The following is a 22762-nucleotide window of genomic DNA, read 5'->3' on the forward strand; positions in this document are numbered from 1 at the left end:
TCTAAGAAGCACACAGAGTCCTAAACAAGATGAACCCCAAAAGACCTACATCAAGACACATTATAATTAAATTAGCAAACATCAATGACAAACTAAGAATCTTAAAGGTTGCCAGAGAGAGACAGAAAGTTACCTACAAGGGATCTCCCATTATATTATCAACTTATTTCTTAACAGAAACACACCAGGCCAGAAGGGAATGGAATGAAATATACAAAGTGATGCAAAGCAAAGGACTGCTGTAAAAAGAAGAAATAGAAAGGGAAGAAGGAACACAGGCATAAAGAATAAAAATGGCAACAAATAAGTACCTATCAATAATAACCTTAAACATAAATGGATTAAATGCTCCAATCAAAAGACATAGGGTAGATGAATGGATAAGAAAACATGACCCATATATTTGCTGTCTACAAGAGACCCACCTCAGAATAAAGGACTCACACAGACTGATAGTGAAGGGATGGGGGGAAAAGTTTAGGCAAATGGAAATGGAAAAAAAGCTGGGGTAGCAATACTTATATCTGATAAAATAGACCTCAAAGTAAAGGCCACAATAAGAGATAAGGAGGGCCACTTCATAATACTAAAGGGATCCATACAACAAGAGGATATAACTCTGGTAAACATATATGTACCCAATACAGAACCACCCAAAATACATTAAAAAAAAAAAAAAACTTCTGCAAGATATCCAGGGAGAGATCAACAGCAATATAATCATAGAGGGGAACTCTAATACACCATTGACACCACTGGATAAATCTTCTAAACAAAATATCAGCAAAGAAACAGCAATCCTAAGTGACTCACTAGATCAGATGGACTTAATTGACACCTTCAGAACATTTCATCCCAAAGCTACAGAATATACATTCTTCTCAAATGCATACAGGAAATTTTCAAAGATAGACCACATATTGGGACACAGGCAAAGTCTTTTCCAATTCAGGAAAATATAAATCATATCAATCATATCAAGCATCTTCTCAGATCACAATGGCATAAAATTAGAAATTTCCTTCAATAAAAACAATGAAAAAAATAAAAAAACTTGGAGGCTAAATAGCATGTTATTAAACAATGATTGGGTTACCAAAGAGATCAAGGAAGAAATAAAAAGCATCCTGGAAACAAATTACAATGAATACACAACCATCCAAAATCTATGGGACACAATGAAAGCAGTCCTGAGAGGGAAGTTCATAGCTCTATGGGCCTACCTCAAAAAACAAAAACAAACAAACAAAAAAAGAAACAAGAAAAACTGGTAATAAATTATCTAAGCCTACAACTTAAAGGATTAGAAAAAGAGCAACAAGAAAAACCCATAGTAAGCAGAAGGAAGGGAATAATAAAGATCAGAGTGGAAATAAACAACATACAGACAAACAAAACAAAACAAACAAACAAAAAACAATATAAAAGATCAATAAAACCAAGAGCTGATTCTTTGAAAGGATAAACAAGATTGATGAACTTCTAGCCAGGCTCACCAAGAAACAAAGAGAGAGGACCAAAATAAACAAGATCAGAAATGAAAGAGGTTAAGTTAAGTAACAACCACAGACAAACAAAGGATTGTAAAAGAATGTAATGAACAACTCTACTCCAACAAACTGGAAAACCTAGATGAAATGGACATATTCCTAGAAAAATACAATATTCCAAAACTCAATCAGGAAGAATAAAAAGACCTGAATAGGCCAATAACTACCGATGACATTAAAGCAGTAATCAAAAAACTTCCAGCAAAGAAAAGCCCTGGTCCAGATGACTTCCCAGGGGAGTTTTACCAAACATTCAAAGAAGAACTAAAACCTGTCCTCCTCAGATTATTCCAAAAATTTCAAGAGGAAGGCACACTTCAAAGCTCATTCTATGAAGCCAGCATCACCCTAATACCAAAACCAGATAAAGACACTTCAAAGAAAGAGAATTACAGGCTAATATCCCTGATGGTCATAGATGTTAAAACCCTCAACAAATTCTAGCAAATCTGATCCAGCATTACATTAGAAAGATCATACATCATGAACAAGTGGGATTAATTCCAGGGATGTAAGGCTGGTACAATATCTGCAAATCACTAAACATGATACATCACATAACCAAATTGAGAGATAAAAATCACATAGTCATATCAATTGATGCAGAAAAAGCTTTTGACAAAATCCAACACCCTTTCTTGATAAAAACTCTCAGCAAAGTAGGAATAGAAGGATCGTATCTCAACATAATAAAAGCCTTATATGACAAACCTACAGCTAACATCATACTCTATGGGCAAAAACTAAAACCATTTCCCCTAAGAATAGGAACAAAATAGTGATGCCCACTCTCACCACTCCTGTTCAACATAGTACTGTGAGTACTAGCCATAGTGATCAGAAAAGAAGAAGAAATAAAAGGCATCCAAATTGGAAAAGAAGAAGTAAAACTGTCATTATCCGCAGATGACGTGATATTGTGCATAAAAAACCATAAAGGCTCCATAAGAACTACTATACTTAATACATGAATTTGTCAATGTAGCATGATACAAAATTAACACCCAGAAATCTATGGCCTTTTTATACACCAATAATGAACTCACAGAAAGAGAAACTAAAAACAAACAAACAAACAAACAAACAAAATCCAATTTACCATTGCGACAAAAAAGTAAGATACCTAGGAATAAACTTAACTGAGGAGGTAAAGTTTTTATTCTTTTATTCTGTACTTGGGAAACTACAGGACATTGAAATAAAGATAGAGGAAGACATAAACAAATCAAAGAATATACCGTGTTCATGGATTGGTAGAATTAACATCATTAAAATGTCCATACTACCTAAAGCAATCTATAGATTCAATGCAATCCCCATGAAAACACCAATGGCATATTTCACAGACCTAGAACAAACTCTCCAAAAATTCATCTGAAATAAAAAAATACCCTGAATAGCTGCAGCAATACTGAGAAAGAGGAACAACATTCAAGGATCACAATACCAGATAACAAGCTATATTACAAAGCCACTGTCTCAGAACTGCCTGGTACTGGCAAAAGAACAGACATATAGATGAATGGACCATAACAGAGAATCCAGAAATCTACTGAAGCCATTATGATTAATTAATATTTGACAAAGGATGCAAGAGCATACAATGGAGTCAAGACAGTCTCTTCAATAAATGGTGTTGGGAAAATTGGACTGATACATGCAAAAACAATGAAACTAGACCACCAATTTACACCATACACAAAAATAAACTCAAAATGGATAAAGGACTTAAACATAAGATGGGAAACCATAAAAATCTTGGAAGAATCCATAAGCAGCAACAGATATATGTCATAGCAATATGTTTACTGATAAGCTCCTAGTACAATAGAAACTAAGGAGAAAATGAACAAATGGCACTACATCTAAATAAACAGCTTCTGCATAGGAAAAGAAGCCATCAACAAAACAACAAGAGAGCCCACTGCATGGGAGAACATATTTGCCAATGTAATATATGATAAGGGTTTAATCTCACAAATTTATAGGGAACTCATAAAACTTAACAAAAGATAAACAATCCAATCAAAAAATGGGCAAAGGACCTCAATGGACACTTTTCGAAAGAGAGACATATGAAAACATGCTCAAAATCACTAACCATCTGAGAGATGCAAATCAAAACGACAATGAAGTACCATCTCACACTTGTCAGAATGGCTATCATCAACAAATCAGCAAAGGACAAGTGCTGGAGAGGATGCGGAGAAAAAAGAACCCTTGTGCACTTTTGGTGGGAATGCAGGCTGATGCAGCCACTGTGGGAAACAGTATGGAGTTTCCTCAAAAAATTAAAAATGGAACTCCCATTTGACCCAGTAATCCCACTTCCAGGAATATATCCCAAGAAATCATAAACACCAATCAGAAAAGATATATGCACCCCTATGTTCATAATATTTGGATGCAGCCTAAGTGCCCATCAGCAGATGAATGGATTAAAAAACAGTGGTACATCTACACTATGGAATACTATGCTGCAATAAAAAAGAAGGAATTCTTACCATTTGCAACAGCATGAATGAATGGAACTGGAGAGCTTTATGCTAAGCGAAATAAACCAGTCAGAGAAAGATAAATACCATATGATCTCACTTATTTATGGAATATAATGAACAACATAAACTGATGAACAAAAATAGAACCAGAAACATAGAAGCATCGAACAGACTGTCCAACCTATGAGGGAAGACAGGGTGTGAAGGGGTAAGAGATCAACCAAAGTACTTGTATGCATGCATATGAGCATAACCAATGGACACAGACAATAGGGGAATGAGGGCATGTGTTGGGGGGTGGGGTGGCCAGAGAGAAGTCAATGGGAGGAAAAGGAGGCTCATGTAACACTTTAACAATAAAGAACTTAAATTAAAACACACACACACACAATCACACACACACACACACACACACACACACACAAAACAGTGGAACATCTACACAATGTAATAGTTTGCTGCTGTAAAAAAGAGGGTACTCTTACCATTTGCAACAGCATGGATGGACCTGGAAAGCATTATGCTAAGCAAAATAAGCCAGTCAGAGAAAGATAAATATCACACAATCTCACTCATTTGTGGAATGTAATGAACAACATAAACTGATGAACAAAAATAAATCCAGAGACACAGAAGCATCGGACAGACCATCCACCCTCAGAGGGAAGGCAGATGGGGGTGGGTGGGTAAGAGATCAACCAAAGGACTTGTATGCATGCATATAAGGATAACCCATGGACACAGGCAGCAGGGGGGTGAGGGCATGTGCTGGGGGAGGTGAAACAGCTGGGGAGAGGTCAATGGTAGAAAAAGGAGACATGTAATACTTTAAATAATAAAGAATTTTTTTAAAAAACTGAAAGCATCATTAAATATATCTATCTATATATAAGAGCCTAAGCAACTGTTATGACCCGACGACCAGTCACTGTGATGTGCACTGACTATCATGGGGCAGACACTCAACACAGTAGCTGCCCACTGGTGGTCAGTGTACTTCCACAGCCAACCTCCTGCAGCCAATTAACCTCCCATGGTCCCTCCCCTGGGCTGGCTGGCCTGATCGGCCCCTATTGGGATTGGGCAAGAGGGCCCCTATTGCCTCTGTCACCAGCCAGGCTGAGGGACCCCACCCGTGCACAGATTCATGCACCGAGCCTCTAGTAGTAATAGAATAGGTATGTAACTTGTGGAACTTCATAGGCTAAATAATCCTTTCTAGAAGAGAGGGCAATATGGTAAAGAACAAGGGTCTGGATCCGTGCAGACCCATATGACTTCTGCTCCCAACTCCTTCTCTTTGACCCTGAGCAACCTACACCTGCCATGTGGGTCAGGGATGGGAGGGCACCCTTATAGCAGAGAGACTAGCAGGCAGTGCCTGAAGCAATGCAATAGGAAATAAGTATCACTGTAGTATTCTTGCCAAAGATTGCTGGAAGCAATCAGATCAAGATTATAACAAATTCCACCAAAAACAACAGGTCTGGACTCTTCAAACATGTCAATTTCATGAAAAAGGAAAAACAGGAATGCTTTTCTATATTAAAAGAGACTAAAGATGTGTGGCAACCCAATACAACAAATGATCCTTGACTGGATCCTGGATTTTTTAAAAGCAAAAAAGGACATTTTGGTAATGACAAGGGGAAATGTGGATGGGTCTTTATGTTAGATGACATTATTATAACAATGTTACACAGGTTGGTTGTGTTAATGGTGTTTTGGTTATAGGTGAGAATATCTTGTTCTCAAAAATAAAGTTTAAATATTCAGGAAAAAATAAAATAGCTTTTGTTTGAATCATTGCCTAATTTCAAAGTTAAGAGCTTTGTTAAACAAAATACAACACTAATTAGATTTTAGTTCAACATAACACATATAAAGTTGCGCTCCCTTGTGGTACCCTCCTAGCTTAAATCATTCACATTCAAGTCCAGTAACCAAAATATAATGAAAAATAATTGAAAAAATATGCTCTGTTGAGAAAAATCTCAGAGAGATATGCTCATAACACTCTTAACCTAGGTTACATTACAAATAACCAACTCTGTTTAGGAAAACAAAATAATAAAGCTCTGAATCAACTTTTTTCACTATTAATGTAAATTAAGGAATCTTAACTGAGATCTTCTCAATTTCAATCTCTCTTCTGCTCTTAACCATCACTTCACTCTGTGCAACAATGTCTTACATAGGAACTGAGCAGGCAGAAAGTTCTCTCTGAGGAGATGAAAGGAAGAGGGGAGATTGAGTAAGGTTGTACTAATTTCTTCTAAATTAATATTTTGTCCTTGTTATATCTATCTTCTGATCTGTTAAAGAATATGAGAAAACAATAAGACTAGAGATGGAAGAAAAATACAGAGTGTTCACTCACAGATCTTTCCACTGCTGTAATTAAATTGTTCAGGCTTTGTTGTAAATGGGCTAGCCAGAGCTGCCTACCTGTGGTCATCATTTTTTGGACTGCAGTGGTGTGACTTCACTTCATGCACTCCCTGTTGTGGCAGAATGAAAGTAAACAACAGGCCACTAGGAGACCAACTATATTGTAGAAAGTAATTCTAGGCTTTTAATCTAGAGTTATATGTTTTTTAAGTAAAATTTCAGGACAAATTACACTCATGTAAAAAGTCTAAGTCCCCAAGCAAGAGCAAGAAAAGGAACCATCCATTCATTGTTTTAGAATAAATATATTCCCATTGTTTAAAATTGTTATAATTAATCTGACAGTAATTGCAACAATCAAAACAATAATATTATCTGTTATTTATTGAGCAATTCCTATGAGCCAGGATTTTAACTCTGACTGCTGCATATTATACCCCAAAACTTACTGACTTAAAACAACAATTTATTATTATCCATCATTTTTCTGTGTTTTGAAGGGACTCAGTTGAGCAGTTTTTGCTTGGTTTCTCTCATGCAGTTGCAGTCAGATGGCAGATGGGACTAGAGTTATTTGAAGGCTAGACTAGGCTGGAATTCCAAAATGGCCCATTCACATGGCTGGCAGTTGATGCTACCAAGGACTGGTCAGTTGAGGCTATTGTTATTTGAGTTCAGTTGAGACTATTACTGACATATGGCCTCTGCCAGTGTCTTAGGCCCAGTGGTATGCAGGATTTGGCTTGTCGTGTACCAGAGCCAGCTTTTATCAACTTGTGAGGACCAATTGTTAAATTTTCAGCAATTTTGTGAACTATTTGATTGTCAAATACAGCCACTATTAAAAATTAAATTATATAAACTTACAGTTAAATAAAGTATATTACAACAATGGTGATACTCAAAACATCACCTACTAATTATTTTGTTATATATTTAAACTAGAGGCCTGGTGCACAAAATTCGTGCGGGGGGGGGGATGTCCCACAGCCCAGCCTGCACCCTCTCCAATCCAGGACCCTTCAGGGGATGTCCAACTGCCAGTTTAGGCCCGATCCTGCCAGGATCGGGCATAAACCGGCAGTCAGACATCCCTCTAGCAATCCAGAACCACTGGCTCCTAACCACTCGCCTGCTTGCTTGCCTGATCGCCCCTAACCACCTCTGCCTGCTGGCCTGATGCCCCTAACTGCTCCCCTGCCAGCCTGATCACCCCTAACCGCCTCTGCCTGCCAGCCTGATCGCCCCCTAACTGCTCCCCTGCCAGCCTGATCACCCCTAACCGCCTCTGCCTGCCAGCCTGATCGCCCCCTAACTGCTCCCCTGCCAGCCTAATCACCCCTAACCCCCTCTGCATAGGTCCCTGCCACTGTGGCTTTGTCCAGAAGGACATCTGAAAGATGTCTAGTCTAATTAGCATATTACCCTTTTATTAGTATAAATAATATATGCTCCTGTGATTTTTTAAAATACCTACTGTATCTGTGCATCTCTTACCAACTTCATGTTCAGTAACATGAAGTGGTCTGTATTTAGCCATGGGTGGAGTATTATACCCAGGAAATCAGCAAATTCTATGAATCATTACCTTTTTTGGAAAAGTCGTTTGTTAAACATTTTCTAGCACACCACTGTTTGGGCTTCTTATGGCATGGTTATGAGAGGAAGAATCACAAATGATAGCATACCAAAAGAAAGGAAGCAGAAAATTCCAGTCCTTTTGAAAGTTAGTCTCATTATTGGCACAGTGTCACTGCTGCCAAATTCTACTAGGCTAACCAGTCACAAGCCAGCCCTGATTTAACTCCCAAGTGACAAGAACAGAATGAATCCACAGTGGGCATTTTAGAGACAACATACCACAGCAAGGCATTATAAATACATTTTCTCATTTAATTACCACAATAACCCTATATGGTGGGTACTTTATTATCATTCCCTTTCTACAGATTAATAAATTAAGACATAGGAGTTCTAACCAGATTTTATCCCAGGCCTGTTTGATTCCAATGCTAGTGTTCTTCAATATCACTTTCTACTACAGCATCTGTGCTTTTGTCCGTTTTCTCCATGATGTTGGGGGTTGAAACAGCAGTGCTTTGCAGTTCTGCCTGACATAGCTGGGAAATACATTGTTCTATCTCAATCACACACTATCCTGCACTGACAGTGGGATGGACACAGACAGGAAACAGTTTTATGAGAATTTCCAGCCAACTTCATTAGAGTGTGGTGTATCTTCAATATTATGGAGATAACAAAAACTGAGCATAACAAAGAACCCACAGACCTTTGACATAAGGGTACTTTTTCTAACTATGTGTTATTAAGGAGTTATGAGAAATGAATATTTAAGTGGGAAACTGATGCGTTTTCTCCAACCAAGATATCTAATGCGTGTCAGCAAGATTGAAAACTAAACAAAAATTGTTTTGACTTGAATATATCTTTTTCTTTCCTTTATATTGTACTTATTTTTCATTAAGCTCCTAAATTACAATGAGAAAAGAAAGATTCCTCTAAAGCTAATAAAATTAATAGGTTATCTTTCAGTTATAGGTATACATTAGTATAGTCACCATCCAAATGTCTTCTTCCTCTGAAGATTAAAAAAAACACACACAAAAAAACAACTTCTGACAGTTAATTTTCTAAAAATCCCAATCCAATGCAATGCTTTTGTTGTGGTGGTTGCTGACTTTTTCATCCATAGAGAAAATTCTATTAGTGTGTCTAAGAAAAATGTGTCGCTTAGGAAGAAGGTCAGTGTGAAGCACAGACAACTCTCTCTCTCTCTCTCTCTCTCTCTCTCTCTCTCTCTCTCTCTCTCTCTCTCTCTCACTGCCTACTCCAAATTGCAACACTCTCTATTCCCCTCCATGATTTCAGATCTAGAAACCATCATATCTGTGCTTGTTTTTCTGATTCTTTTAGATATTCCTTGGCAAGGATTCCAAATTTACAACTTCTTCAAGGTAGACCAGTCTGACAATTTCACTGCCTCAAGGCAATTCCCTGGCTATTCTGCAATACTTGGAATGCCTGTGCCCCAATTTCCAACGTTTCAATGTAGTATGAGCCCACTTTATACAGTAGAGTTATGCCTGGCAAGGTGTGTATAGACTGAAATTATATGAGGAAAATCTTTATGCATACTTAAAAGAACATGGATAAGGGTAGGCAGGACTTTAAGAATGGTGGTGTAAGGAGGGGCCTGTGGAAAAGATCACCAAGAGAGATATCTATTACACTGGTCAAAATGATCAAAGACAATCATTCAAAGTCTCTTGATAATGATGGGAGATATTACAACAAATTGAGATGCATACATTCAACAAAATCTGCAGAATCTTGATAAGTACAGTGGGAGGCCATGGCATTTGAGCTAGAACTACACCATCTCCTACAGCTCTGCTTTGTGGATGTATTGTTCCATTGGGCTAGGCAGCCAAGTAACAGTCACCATCTCTCCCAGGTCCCTGGGGTATAAGAGCTATTCTAAATGGGTTTGACAGCCCGTGAACATTGGCAGTTCCCATCTTTCTGATCAGGACTAGGTGATCTATACTGGGTAGTGGCAGCAACTGGGTGCCAGCAATAAGTAACCCTTATTCCCAAATACACACACAGCTCCTGCTGCGTAGAGAAAAGCCTGCTGAAGCATCTGATGAAGGGCATATACACCATCTCCACTTACCCATCCACCCACACATACACATACCCCTATGCTCTTGCCCTATAGGATACATATTTTGCCCATAGGTAGGTAGAAGGAAGTCTCAAAGACTGGCAACACTTCACCTCTGCCAAGGGGACAAACTTTAGTTGGATCAGACCATGGAGCAATTTATGCCCAGGATTTTATCAAAAACAACAGAGCATGGAACAGACTGATGAATCTCAGAGGGAAGGTGTATGGGGTGTGGTGGAAGAGATTAACCAAAGAACTTATATGCATATATGCATAACCCATGGACACAGACAGTAGCGTGGTGAAAGCTTGGGAGTGGAAGGTGGGTGCAGGTTGGGGGAAAAACGGGGAACATTTGTAATACTTTCAATAATAAAGATACATTTTAAAAAACAGAGCAATCAACTAGCAATTAGGACACTAACAGATGGATGTGATATCAATAGAGACAGACCAGCCAGAAGCTTAAGGAGGAGAAAGACAAAGAAACACTCAGAGAAAACTCAAGTAGAACCACAGTCATCCCTGGTGGTCAGAGAAAATGTGTACATGTTGAAGGCTGCATCTTCTAAGGAGTAGCATCAGAGGATGTACACTTCAGGGGAATTAGATTTCACTAAACTAGTCTAGCACAGTGGTCGGCAAACCACAGCTCGCGAGCCACATGCGGCTCTTTGGCCCCTTGAGTGTGGCTCTTCCACAAAATACCACGTGCGGGCGCACACGTACAGGGAACGTTGTGGAGTGAAAGAAGATGTAGTGTTGAGGATTGAGAAAGGTATGTTGAGATGGTTTGGACATATAGAGAGGATGGACAAAAGGAGATAGACAAAACAAGTATACGAGTGTGGATGGGAGGGTTGGAAGGGGTCAACCTCAGCGAACGTACCTCAATCAGATTGAGGATGTTTTTAGCAAAGGCCAGCTTAGGAGTACCCTAATTAAGTTAATAACAATGTACCTACCTATATAGTTTAAGTTTAAAAAACTTGGCTCTCAAAAGAAATTTCAATCTTTGTACTGTTGATATTTGGCTCTGTTGACTAATGAGTTTGCTGACCATTGGTCTAGCCAAATTTACAGAAATAGAAAATGCAATTCTAAAATTCATATGTAGCCACAAAATACCCTGAATAGCCAAATCAATCTTGAGAAAATGGAACAAAGTCATCACACTCCTTGGTATCAAAATATATTACAAAGCTACAATAGTCAAAATAGTCTGACACTGGTATAAACACAGCCATATAGAACAATGAAACAGTATATATAGGACGGGAAACCATAAAAATATTAGAGGAATCCACAGGCAGCAAAATCTCAGACATATGCTGAAGCAATTTCTTCACTAATACTGCTCCTAGGGCAATGGAAACTAAAAAGAAAATAAGCAAATGGGACTATATCAAAATAAAAAGCTTTTGCACAGCAAAAGAAACCATCAACAAAACAATAAGAAAGCCCACTGCATGGGAGAACATATTTGCCAATGTTATCGCTGATAAGGGTTTAATCGCCAACATTTAAAGGGAACTCATACAACTTAACAAAAGGAAGATAAACAACCCAATCAAAAAATGGGCAACGGACCTAAATAGATACTTTTTGAAAGAAGACTGAAGGAACGCCAAGAGACATATGAAAATATGCTCAAAGTCACTAATCATCCAAGAGATGCAAATCAAAACAACCATACGGTTCCATCTCACACGTGTCAGAATGGCTATCATCAACAAATCAACAAATGACAAGTGCTAGGGAGGATGCGGAGAAAAAGGAACCCTTGTGCACTGCTGGTGGGAATGCAGACTGGTGCAGCCACTGTAGAGAACAGTATGGAGTTTCCTCAAAAAACTAAAAATGAAACTCCCATTTGACCCAGTGATCCCACTTCCAGGAATATATCCCAAGAAACTAGAAACACCAATCAGAAAGGATATATGCACCCCTATGTTCATAGCAGCACAATTCACCATAGCTAAGATTTGGAAACAGCCTAAGTGCCCATCAGCAGTTGAGTGGATGTCAAACTACAGGGGGAAGGCCGGGGAGGGTTGGGAGGCTGGGGGCGGGGGGGTAAGAGATCAACCGAAGGACTTGTATGCATGCATATAAGCATAACCAATGGACACGAGACACTTGGGGGGTAGGGGAGGCCGGGGGAATGTCAAGGTGGGGGAAAAGGAAACATATGTAATATTCTTTGTAATACTTTAACCAATTAAAAAAAATAATAAATAAAAAATAAAATAAAAAACAGTGGTACTTCTACACAATGGAATACTATGCTGTGGTAAAAAAAAGAGTTCTTACCATTTGCAACAGCATGGATGGAACTGGAGAGCATTATGCTAAGTGAAATAAGAAAGATAAATATCACATGATCTCACTCATTTATGGAATATAATGAACAACATAAACTGATGAACAAAAACAGATCCAGAGACAGAGAATCATCAATCAGAATGTCAAACCTCAGAGTAGGGGAGTGTGGGGGTAAGGGGGTGACATCAACCAAAGGACTTGTATGCATGCATATTAGCCTAACCAATGGACACAGACAACAGGGGGGTGAGGGCATGAGTGGGGGGTAATGGGGGGATAAGGACACATATGTATTACCTTAATCAATAAAGAAGTTAAAGTAAAAATAAGACTACAGTAAAAAAAAAAAAAAGAAAAGAAAGAAACAGAATAGAGAGCTTAGAAATAAATCCACCCATATACCATCAATTGATCTTCCACATGGGTGCCAAAAATACACTATGGGAAAGGATAGTCTCTTCAACAAATGGTGTTGAGAAAACTGGATATCCACAGGCAAAACAATGATATTGACCCTTATATTACACCATACACAAAAATCAATTCAAAATGGATTTAAGACTCAAATGTAAGATCTGAAACTCTAAACCTTCTTGAAGAAAACATAAGTCAAAAGCTCATGACATTGATATTTATTATATATGATGAAAAGCACAGCAGCAACAACAAAAATAAACAACTGGGATAACATAAAAAGAAACTTCCGACAGCAAAAGAAACAATCAACAGAGTGGAAAGTCAACATACACAATGGGATACAATATTTGCAAACCATACATATATATCTGATAACAAGTTAATCTCCAAACTATACAAAAACTAAAACTCAATCGCAAAAACAAATAACTGATCAAAATGGGCTAAGGACTTGGACAGACATTTCTCAGAAGACATATAAAAGACCAACAGATATATGAAAAGGTGCTCAACATCAGTAATCATCAAGGAGATGCAAATCAAAACCACAATGAGATATCACTTCATAACTTCCAGAATGGCTATTGTTTCTATCAAGGGATAAGTGTTAACCAGGGTGTGGAGGAAAGGGAACCCTTATACACTGTTGGTGTGAATGTAAATTGGTACAGCCATTATGAAAAACAGTATGGAATTTCCTAAAAAATTAAAAATAGACTACCATATGATACAGCAATCCCACTTGTGGGTATATATCTAAAGGAAATGAAATCAAATCACTATATTAAAGAGATATCTGTGCCTGACAAGTGTGGCCCAGTTGGTTGGAGTCTCAGGTTCAATTCCTGGTCAGTGCACATACCCAGGTTGTGGGTTTAATCCCCAGTCAGGGAACATACAGGAGGCAACTAATCAATGTTTCTCTCTCACATTGATGTTTCTCTTGCTCTCTCCTTCTCCTTTTCATTCTCTCTAAAATCAATAAAAACATATCCTCGGGTGAGAATTAAAATAAGTATATAAGTATTCACAATAGTCACGATATGAAAACAACCTAAGTGTACATCAAGAAATAAATGGGCAGCTCTGCCCAATGTGGCTCAGTTGGTTGAGCATCCTCCAATACACTCAAAGGTCACCAGTTCGATTCCTGGGGAGGCAACATGCCCAGGTTGTGAGTTCAGTTCCTAGTTGGGATGTGTATGGGAGGCAACCAATTTTTAAGTCTCACATCGATGTTTCTCTCTCTCTAAAAAAAAAAAAAACAAAACAATAAAAGCATATTTTTAAAAATAAAAAAAAGAAAGAAAGAAAAAAATGTGATGTATATATAATGGAACATTATTCAGCCGCAAAACAGAAAATCTTGCCATTTGCAACAACATGAATGGATCTTGAGACTATTATGCTAAGTGTAATAAGCCAGACACAGAAAGACAGACACTGCCTAATCTCACTTTATGTGAAATCTAAAAAATAGTTGCACTTACAGAAGCACAGGGTAGAAGGGTGGTTGTCAGGGGTTGAGGGAAGAAGAAATGGGGAGTTCCTAATCAACAGGCATCAAATTTCAGTTAAACAAGATGAATAAGTTCTAAAGATCTGCTATACAACATTGAACCTATTATAGCCAATAGTCATGTACTATACACTTAACATTTAACAAAAGGGTAGATCTCATGTTATGTGTTGTTACTACAAAAAATGAAATAAAATTAAGCAAGAAACAAAGTTGATTAGAAGTTTCCAGGGGTTGAAAGGAAAGGGAAATAAAGGGTGACTGCTAATGTGTATGGAAGTTTCTTTTTGGAGTGATTCAAATGTTTTGGAATTAGTAGCCATGATTGCACAATCTAGAGAATATACTAAAAACCACAGAATTGTACACATTACATAGGTGAATTTTATTATATTTGAGTGTCTCCATAAAAATTTTTAAAGTACATCGGTATATCAATTTCTGCTTATCAAATCACCAAAGACACAAAAGTCTGATACCATGCTGTGTTGATGAAAGGATTCTGAAACAGGCACTTTCATGCCTTGCAAGTGGGAGTATAAATTGATGTAACTATTACAGAGAGCATTTTGACACCATCAAAAGTATGATTGACCCAGCAATTCTACTTTTAGGAATTTATGCTTCAATAATACCCAATTTATACAAAATGACATATAAATGATATCCATTACAGCAGCTTTAAAAAAAACAAAATGTTATTAACAACTTAAATGCCCATCCAATTGGAAACATGTTAATATATGCAGTATACTACAATGCCGTGGAAAAAAGAGTGAGAAAGCTCTTCATATACTAATATGATAATTTTTTCAATATATTGTTAAGAGAAAAAAGCAAGGTTCAGAGCAGCATCTATGCATGCTCCACTTTTTGTACAAAGGGGAGGGATAATATACATGTATGTATCATGTATGTGTACATATACATACAGATATATAAATTTCCTTATAGATTCATAAGATATCTCTGTGTATATTAACTGAACGGCTCTGGAAAGGAGATATTTCACTGTATTTTTGTGTGTGTTTTCAATAGTAAACTATGTGAAGTATTATCTATTCAAACGTTTTTTAAATAAAATAAAATTAAAAATAATAATTAGCCAAATTTTTAAAATAAAATAAAAATTATAAAACTAAAAGCACTGATAGTCTTAGCTTGATGTGCTCCACTCTTACCTGAACTAACATGGACTACCTAATTTATGAGACTAGATTTTTGTAAGGTAGATTTTCCTATGTGAGGTTTCCCTGTTCTCTTTCTGATCTCAGGTCAAGTAGACTAACTGAGGTTCCATTATTTCTTCTCTGTATACAGAACAGTCTTACCATCACTGATAGTAATATTAACAAGATCCACAATCTTATCAGGAAGGTCTCGCAGCAATTGGCATTGTTTAAACTTTGGTTTTTCCCACTGAGATTTGCCAGTATCCATACTGATTGAGCTGAAAAAGAGAGGAGGGAGGAACAAGAAATTATCTCATTGGAAGATGAGGCCAGAATAGTCTTAAAGCAAATGGTGAAGGATTAGGGTTTATCTTTGGCATACCTCCTCTCTTTGCCCACTCTCAGCCTCCTGGATGAGACAGCAAAGGAGAAAGCCCAGTGTTTGTAAAGTGAAGAAAATTTTGCTCTTAGAAAGGAAATATAAGCAGGCAAGAAAGCCTGCAATGGGGCATGGCAATGTCCAGTGAACCAAGAGTCAAGGCAGAGATTTTGCCCTTCTAGACAGGTCTCCTTACCCTCATTTTCCCTTCTTAACCCCTTTTCTGTTAGAATGTGGTCTCTATCTTAGCATATTAATTTACTCAAGGCAACTAGTATAGCATTCTCTGTATCTCATTGACCCTCATGGTATACCTTCCACTATGCTTCATCCAATTCAAGCCAGTTCAATTCAAGTTAACTAACACATTTATTGAGCACCTACTGTGTTCTAGGACTGGTAGCAGGTAGTGAAGACAAACAGGGCAGGGTCTCCTCCCTCAAGGGGCTTGTAACTTGGTGGTTTGAGACTGTAAATGTAACTACATTTAATTGGCAAGATGGGATAAGAACAGCAATATAGACAAAATTGAATGTATCAAACCACCAAGCAAGGAAAACTTACTTGCAACTTTTGTGCTAAACTGGTGCTGAAAGGGCAGAGTTGGAAAAAGCCCCGCCACCAGCAGCAGTAACAGAGCAAATGGCATAAGCAAAAGAAAAAAAAAAGACAGGAGGAAACACCTATTGAGTTCACAATGGCAAATGACCCTTTTTGGCTGGAATGCATTAAAGAAGGGAGCCTGCGGGTTTGGACTTAATTCTTGAGGCAATGTGAAACCAGAGTAAGAAGGTGGCATGATGGCAACCATACTTTAGGAAAAATCACACTGACAGCAGTATGGAGTATAGCTGTTCAGTAATGGACAATTAGAAAATAAGGAAACTGCTCTAATAGTGGGCAAGATATATTAAGGTCCTGCACCAGGGTAGTGGCTGTGTGGTTGTAAAGGAAAGGCTAGATGTGAGTTCTGGATTTGAACTTTTTAAAAAGCTGCATGATTTGCTGACTGATTAGATGTAGGGAGTAAGATATAGACTACAATTCAAGATGTTGCCCTCCAAAGGAGAGCTTTTAAAGCTTCTGTCAAAACTGGCTGCTCCTTTGCTGTGTCCACTTAATGCATAAACCATTAACAGCAGAGAGTAATAGAAGAGGGGCCGATGATTTTAAGAAGGAAAATTATAAGGTCTACAATAGAAGAGTGACTTAGTAAATTATTATGGCCCATCAACGAGTTAGTTTCTGAGGCAGTTTTTCAAAATGGTCATTAAGAGGATGGCTGTCAAACACACACAGACACACACACACACACAACCTACATATTTTGAAAAAATGAAAGATGACTGTAAAACATGGCAAATATTGATAAGCCATTGAGTGAAAGCATAAATTCCATTATTATTTTTTTGTTTTGTTAATACTCACCCAAGAATATTTTTTCCATTGATTTTTTAGAGAGATTAGAAGGGATGGAGGAAAGGGGAGGACAGAGAGAGAGAGAAAGAGAGATTGGTTGCTTCCTGCACAGGCCCAACTGGGGCCAGTGATTGAACCTGCAACCCAAATACATGCCCTTAACCGGAATTGAACCCAACACTCTTTGGTGCATGGGCTGATGCTCTAACCACTGAGAACACCAACCAGAGCAAAAATTCCATTATTGATATGAGGATTGATTATCACTACATAAAACTTAAAAAAATGCAGCAAAAGCCAAATGAAAAAATATACTTACCTAAAAACAGCTGTGTTCAGGTGATTGGATTATGAGTGACATTTATTTAAGTTTTATGTAATGATAATCAGTCCTCATATCAATAATGGAATTTTTGCTCTGGTCGGTGCTTTCAGTGGTTAGAGCATTGGCCCATGCACCAAAGGGTGTTGGGTTCAATTCCGGTTAAGGGCATGTGTCTGGGTTGCAGGTTCTCTTTTGTCTTCTTGAAAATTTTTTTGGAATGTTATTATGTAGTATTATATTCTTAAATAGACAAGAAAGAAAGAGAGAAAGAAAGAAAGAGAAGAGAGAGAGAGAGAGAGAGAGAGAGAGAGAGAGAGAGAGAGAGAGAAGAAAGAAAGAAAGAAAGAAAGAAAGAAAGAAAGAAAGAAAGAAAGAAAGAAAGAAAGAAAGAAAGAAAGAAAGAAAGAAAGAAAGAAAGAAAGAAAGAAAGACTGGCAGTAAAGGGGGAGAGAAGGAGCTCAGACAAATGACATAGAAACACGCCCCTAATTAGCAGATCTTTGTGTATTTGAACTAGCATTTAGAACTTGGCCAATACATACCAGATTCTAGTAGCGTTTCCAGCCTTATTTTTTATGCATCTAGTTTGGGCTGTGTCAGTAGGGTTGGTTAAGAGCCACTTATATGTCCCTTTGTATTTAGAGGTTGTCTCTTCGGCTTTGCACTTTCCTGGCTCTACAGAGAAAATGTATGCACATTTTAAAGGGCAAAAGGCACTTAAAAGTATCACGAACATCCATTATGACCCATCATTATTATCTTGTGCACAAACATCAGCAAATAAAAAGGAAACTTTTCTTTTAGGCAGGTCATTTAAAGCAGGATTCACTGAAAATAGCATTAAATGGGTTCTTTACTTAAAATATAAGCCTCCCAATACACTCTCACATTTAGTCCTTTTTATTAAAACTACCAGTTGACAGAGCAGGTTTTTAGTTTTTGTTTTTAAAAATGATACATGTGCCTTGAAAAAAAGTTTAAGCCACACAGAGAGGCGTAGAGTAAAAATCAAAAGTCCCCACCTGCCAATTGCCCTCCTTTTCAGGTACCCACTGTTAATAGTGTGAGGTGCAATGATAGGCTGGCTTATATTTCTGGACAGCTCCTTGTTTCTTAATGGACTCTAGCATAGGATTTGGTTCAAGTAAACTCAATATATCCATCATCATCAATACAGATGGGAGCCTGTTCTGATGTTGGTGCTGATGGCAAAGTTTTGCTGCCAAGTGTTGTCACCTTAAGGGAGATATGACTTGGACTATGTTTATGTAATAAGTTCCCAGTTTTTACTGACCACTCACTGGGTTTATAACCCTGATTCCAAAAATCTTTCCCTCAGGTGTTGACAGAGTGGCCCAGCCAGCTTTGCCCAGCCATCCCCATCTCCTCTCTGAGTGAGAATAAAAGGCCTTACCCTCATTCTCCAGACACATTCATTAGCATCATTTGCATGGTGGCTCTGTTTGTGGCTTCAATACTGCTCTGCCTTTCATCTCACTCTCATTCTCAATAGAAGCATGCCCTCCACCACCCAGTTAGTTTGTTGCCAAAGATTGTGTGTTCTAATGCCTATGTGTGTTATTTGGGTTAGCTCAATATTTTTACCCCAGTCTATTAGGGAAAACGAAGAAAGCTGCCATCGGATGGCGTGGCCTGATAGTCTTTCTCTTTTACCATTAAAGCCTTGCTAATCTAAAAAGAAAATGACCATGAGAGAAATTCTGGACTGTTCCCAGATCACTTTCCAAGATGAATAGGCTGGCTAAATCAATCAATAAAGCAAGTATCTATTAGGCAGCTATTGTGTGTAATGAAGCTCTCCAGGTCTCTGGGTATTTATGCAAGAGAGACAATCATTCCACATCATCGATGAACAGGCTACTGCTGAAATCCAGAGCTGACCAAAAGTCTCTGTTAACCCCCCTGGCTTGATAGATAGATAGATAGATGATAGATGAATAGATAGATGATAGATAGATAGATAGATAGATAGATAGATAGATAGATAGATAGATAGAAAGGTTGTCAGAGCAAGTGGGTACAAAGGATGTGGAAAGGAACATGAATATCACTTCTCTCCCTTTTGAATTCAGGATGTCTTACTATGCATGCATTATGAGCTTTATAAGAAGGACAGTGACTTCATATGGAATACCCCCCCCCAAATTACCTAGTTTTTTCACTGCAACATGTTCAGACTTTACTAATAACGTCAATTGATCTTGTGTGAAGTTTCCATGCATGAGGTTGCCATGTATTTTACTTTTAATCCTGCTAATCAATTCAGTGGGTGCTAAAGAAGAGTTGGCCTTTATGATGACCTGACAGACACAGCTAAAAAGCAGAACAAACAAAAAAGATATTATAGTTATGTCAACAGTGTGAAACTTGGCCTATGGTGATGCAATTTTGTATAAATAACTTAGTGGTAGTTTATAAATATCAAATATTTTACACTATTAAGTGGGAAATCTTAAGAAATTATGGAAGACAGCATATTTAAATTGTCTGATAAATTTTCTCGTATCCAAAACAAAAAACTCAAAATGCATTTTCAAAAGAATAGTCAGGAACATTTGCATTATGTTGAAATTGGTTAGCCATACTATTTTTCTAGAAGTTTGTGATAATTAATAGAAGAGATGAAGTATTCAGGATTTATTACTTTAGAGAAAACCTTTTATCTTTCTGGTCTCCAATTTATCCATCATTATTGCAATAAGGCAAATAAGCACATGCTCAATTAGTCTATAAAGATGTGTTCTACAAAAAACCTATTTCTATCATAGAATAATATTAATGATAATGATAGTAACTAACATTTATAAATTTCTCTTTTTTAATGTTTTTATTGATATTAAAGAGAGAGGAAGCGAGAGAGATAGTAAAATAGAAACATTGATTGGCTGCCTCCTACATGCCCCCTACAGAGCCCACAACCAGAGCATGTGCCCTGACAGGGAACTGGTGACCTCTTGGTTCATGGTTGATGCTCAACCACTGAGCCACACTGGCCTGGTACATTTATGGAATTCTTGCTTCACATGTTTTGATTCATGTTATCCTCACAACAACCTTATGTGGTAGTGCTATTATTATCCCCATTCTACAGATGAGGAAACTAAACTTTAAGCAAGGTCACAAAGACCTAGTATTTCATTTCTAAATATTCTTTCTACTAAAAGACATATTATGAAAGAATAGGGCTGTCCTTGATCTCAACCTCTGTAGTGAGGTCCTCAAAGATTCTAAATTCCTCTACTGCTCCATTACAGAACACATTTCAGATTCACAAACTTACCTGTACCCTTTCTCCATTTCCAGTTGTAGATAGTCTTTTTGAAGAACACATTTCCTATGTTTCCTACCAGCTGTTGAAATTTAGATGTGCATGTGTTTACTCAAAAGTTTTATGTCCAATATAAGACATGTCACTCCCTTCACTGACCCATATTTGGTGAAGACCCTGTTCATCTTACCCATTTCATTTGGGGTTTCTCTCTTCTCAACTATCATCTTTCCAGCCTGAAGAGAACTCTTTTTTAAACTTCTCCTCTTGCTGCAATAGACTCTCTATTCTTAGCATCTTGAATATTTCAATGACTTTTCCAGGAGTCTTCTTTGGCTATATGTACTTCTTGAGTTGCATCAAGCAGCCCAGCAGTAGCTGGAGAAGCTGGACCATGAGTTTGAACAGGACCAAGGTGTTTTCCATCTTGCTTTTTCAATTTTCCTGCTCAGTATTTTGTGGAATTTTTTTCATGACAACAAATACTTTATTCCTCCATCCCCAAGTTATGACCACTTTGGACTCCATTTTCTCTTCACTACAAAGGGGCAGCAGCAAGCAGGCTGCTAGGCTGTGCCATGACCAACTGAAACAACTTATTTTATGAAGGCAAGAGCCCAATGCCAGCCTCTATAAAATAACCACCAGGTACTTTGATCTCCTTCTGACAACTCTGACCAACAGACTGCACATATAGAATTAAATGGAAGGGAAGTCATAACTAAATGTACCAGCTATGAATAAACTCAGCTCCTACCTGTATAACGCATGGGAAATTGTAGCCATCTCTTGCCCTTCTCTCTGTTCCAAATAAAGCAAAAGAAAAGTGCATACTCGCTGAAATCTTTAAACAAACATCGCAACTGAGTACAGGGCTTATTGTAAACTACAGCAATCATAATTATACTTTATATTTATGTAACTCATTGCCGTCTTCAAATCACCCTCAAAAACATCAATGCATTTATAGTCCTCAAACTAACTCTGTAGGGTGGGCATTCCAGAGATTGTCAGCACATTTTCTACATAAGGAAGCTAAGTCTTAGAGAAGTTAAATTATTTGCCCAGTATCACACAGCTGAGAAGTCAAAGAACTAGGAGTAGAATCTAAATCTAACATAGTGATAACAATAGTAAACACTACCAAGCATTTACTGTGCTTTATGTCATGTGCTAAGCACTTTACATAAATTATCCCATTCCATCTTTCCAATAGCCTTGTGAGGGATTATAATATTGTTATCCTCATTGCACAGATTAGGAAAGTGAGGCATAGAGAGATTAATTATGTTGCCCAAGGTCTCACAATCAGGAAGTGGAAGAGCAGGGATTCTAACCCAGGGAACTCATTATTAGCAATAGGCTTTTACACCTATTTTTTGAGAGGAAGTTTAGTCATGTCATGTTAACTATCATGTATTAAATTAAAAATTCTGAATCAGCTATTTATAGAAAGTATTTTAAATGATGCCAGATAACTTGGAATGCACTGATTACGTTTTGTATAGTTAAAATATTTATCTCATTTAAATACTTTAAAATCTGTGTTTACTAATCCTTTCAGAGTCTTACATTGTAAAGCTTTGAGGCACTGGAATAAGTACTGAGAATTGGGTCAAGGATGATGGGAGATAGTTTTGTTACACTCTGACTTCAAATCTATACAAATAGAGGATGAATGTATTTCTGAATGCCAGCCTTGCAAACAACTGTGTCACTCCTGGAAGAACCAGACTTTTTACAAGAAGTCCACAATCAAGAAATTCCATTTACCATTTACAATCCCA

At 37.6% G+C, this 22762-nt stretch overlaps 1 protein-coding gene across 1 annotated transcript in view; it reads right to left on the reverse strand.

Annotated features, from left to right (window-relative positions):
- ADGRG4 (adhesion G protein-coupled receptor G4) overlaps positions 1 to 22762 on the reverse strand; it is a 109638-nt gene that overhangs the window by 49852 nt on the left and 37024 nt on the right. Inside the window, 4 exon segments of the mRNA XM_059678533.1 lie at positions 15723 to 15841; positions 18229 to 18361; positions 19857 to 20020; positions 21733 to 21812. Of these exon segments, the coding sequence (XP_059534516.1) occupies positions 15723 to 15841; positions 18229 to 18361; positions 19857 to 20020; positions 21733 to 21812 (496 nt within the window).

The sequence above is a fragment of the Myotis daubentonii genome, chromosome X (assembly GCF_963259705.1).
Source record: "Myotis daubentonii chromosome X, mMyoDau2.1, whole genome shotgun sequence".
Lineage (NCBI taxonomy): Eukaryota > Metazoa > Chordata > Mammalia > Chiroptera > Vespertilionidae > Myotis > Myotis daubentonii.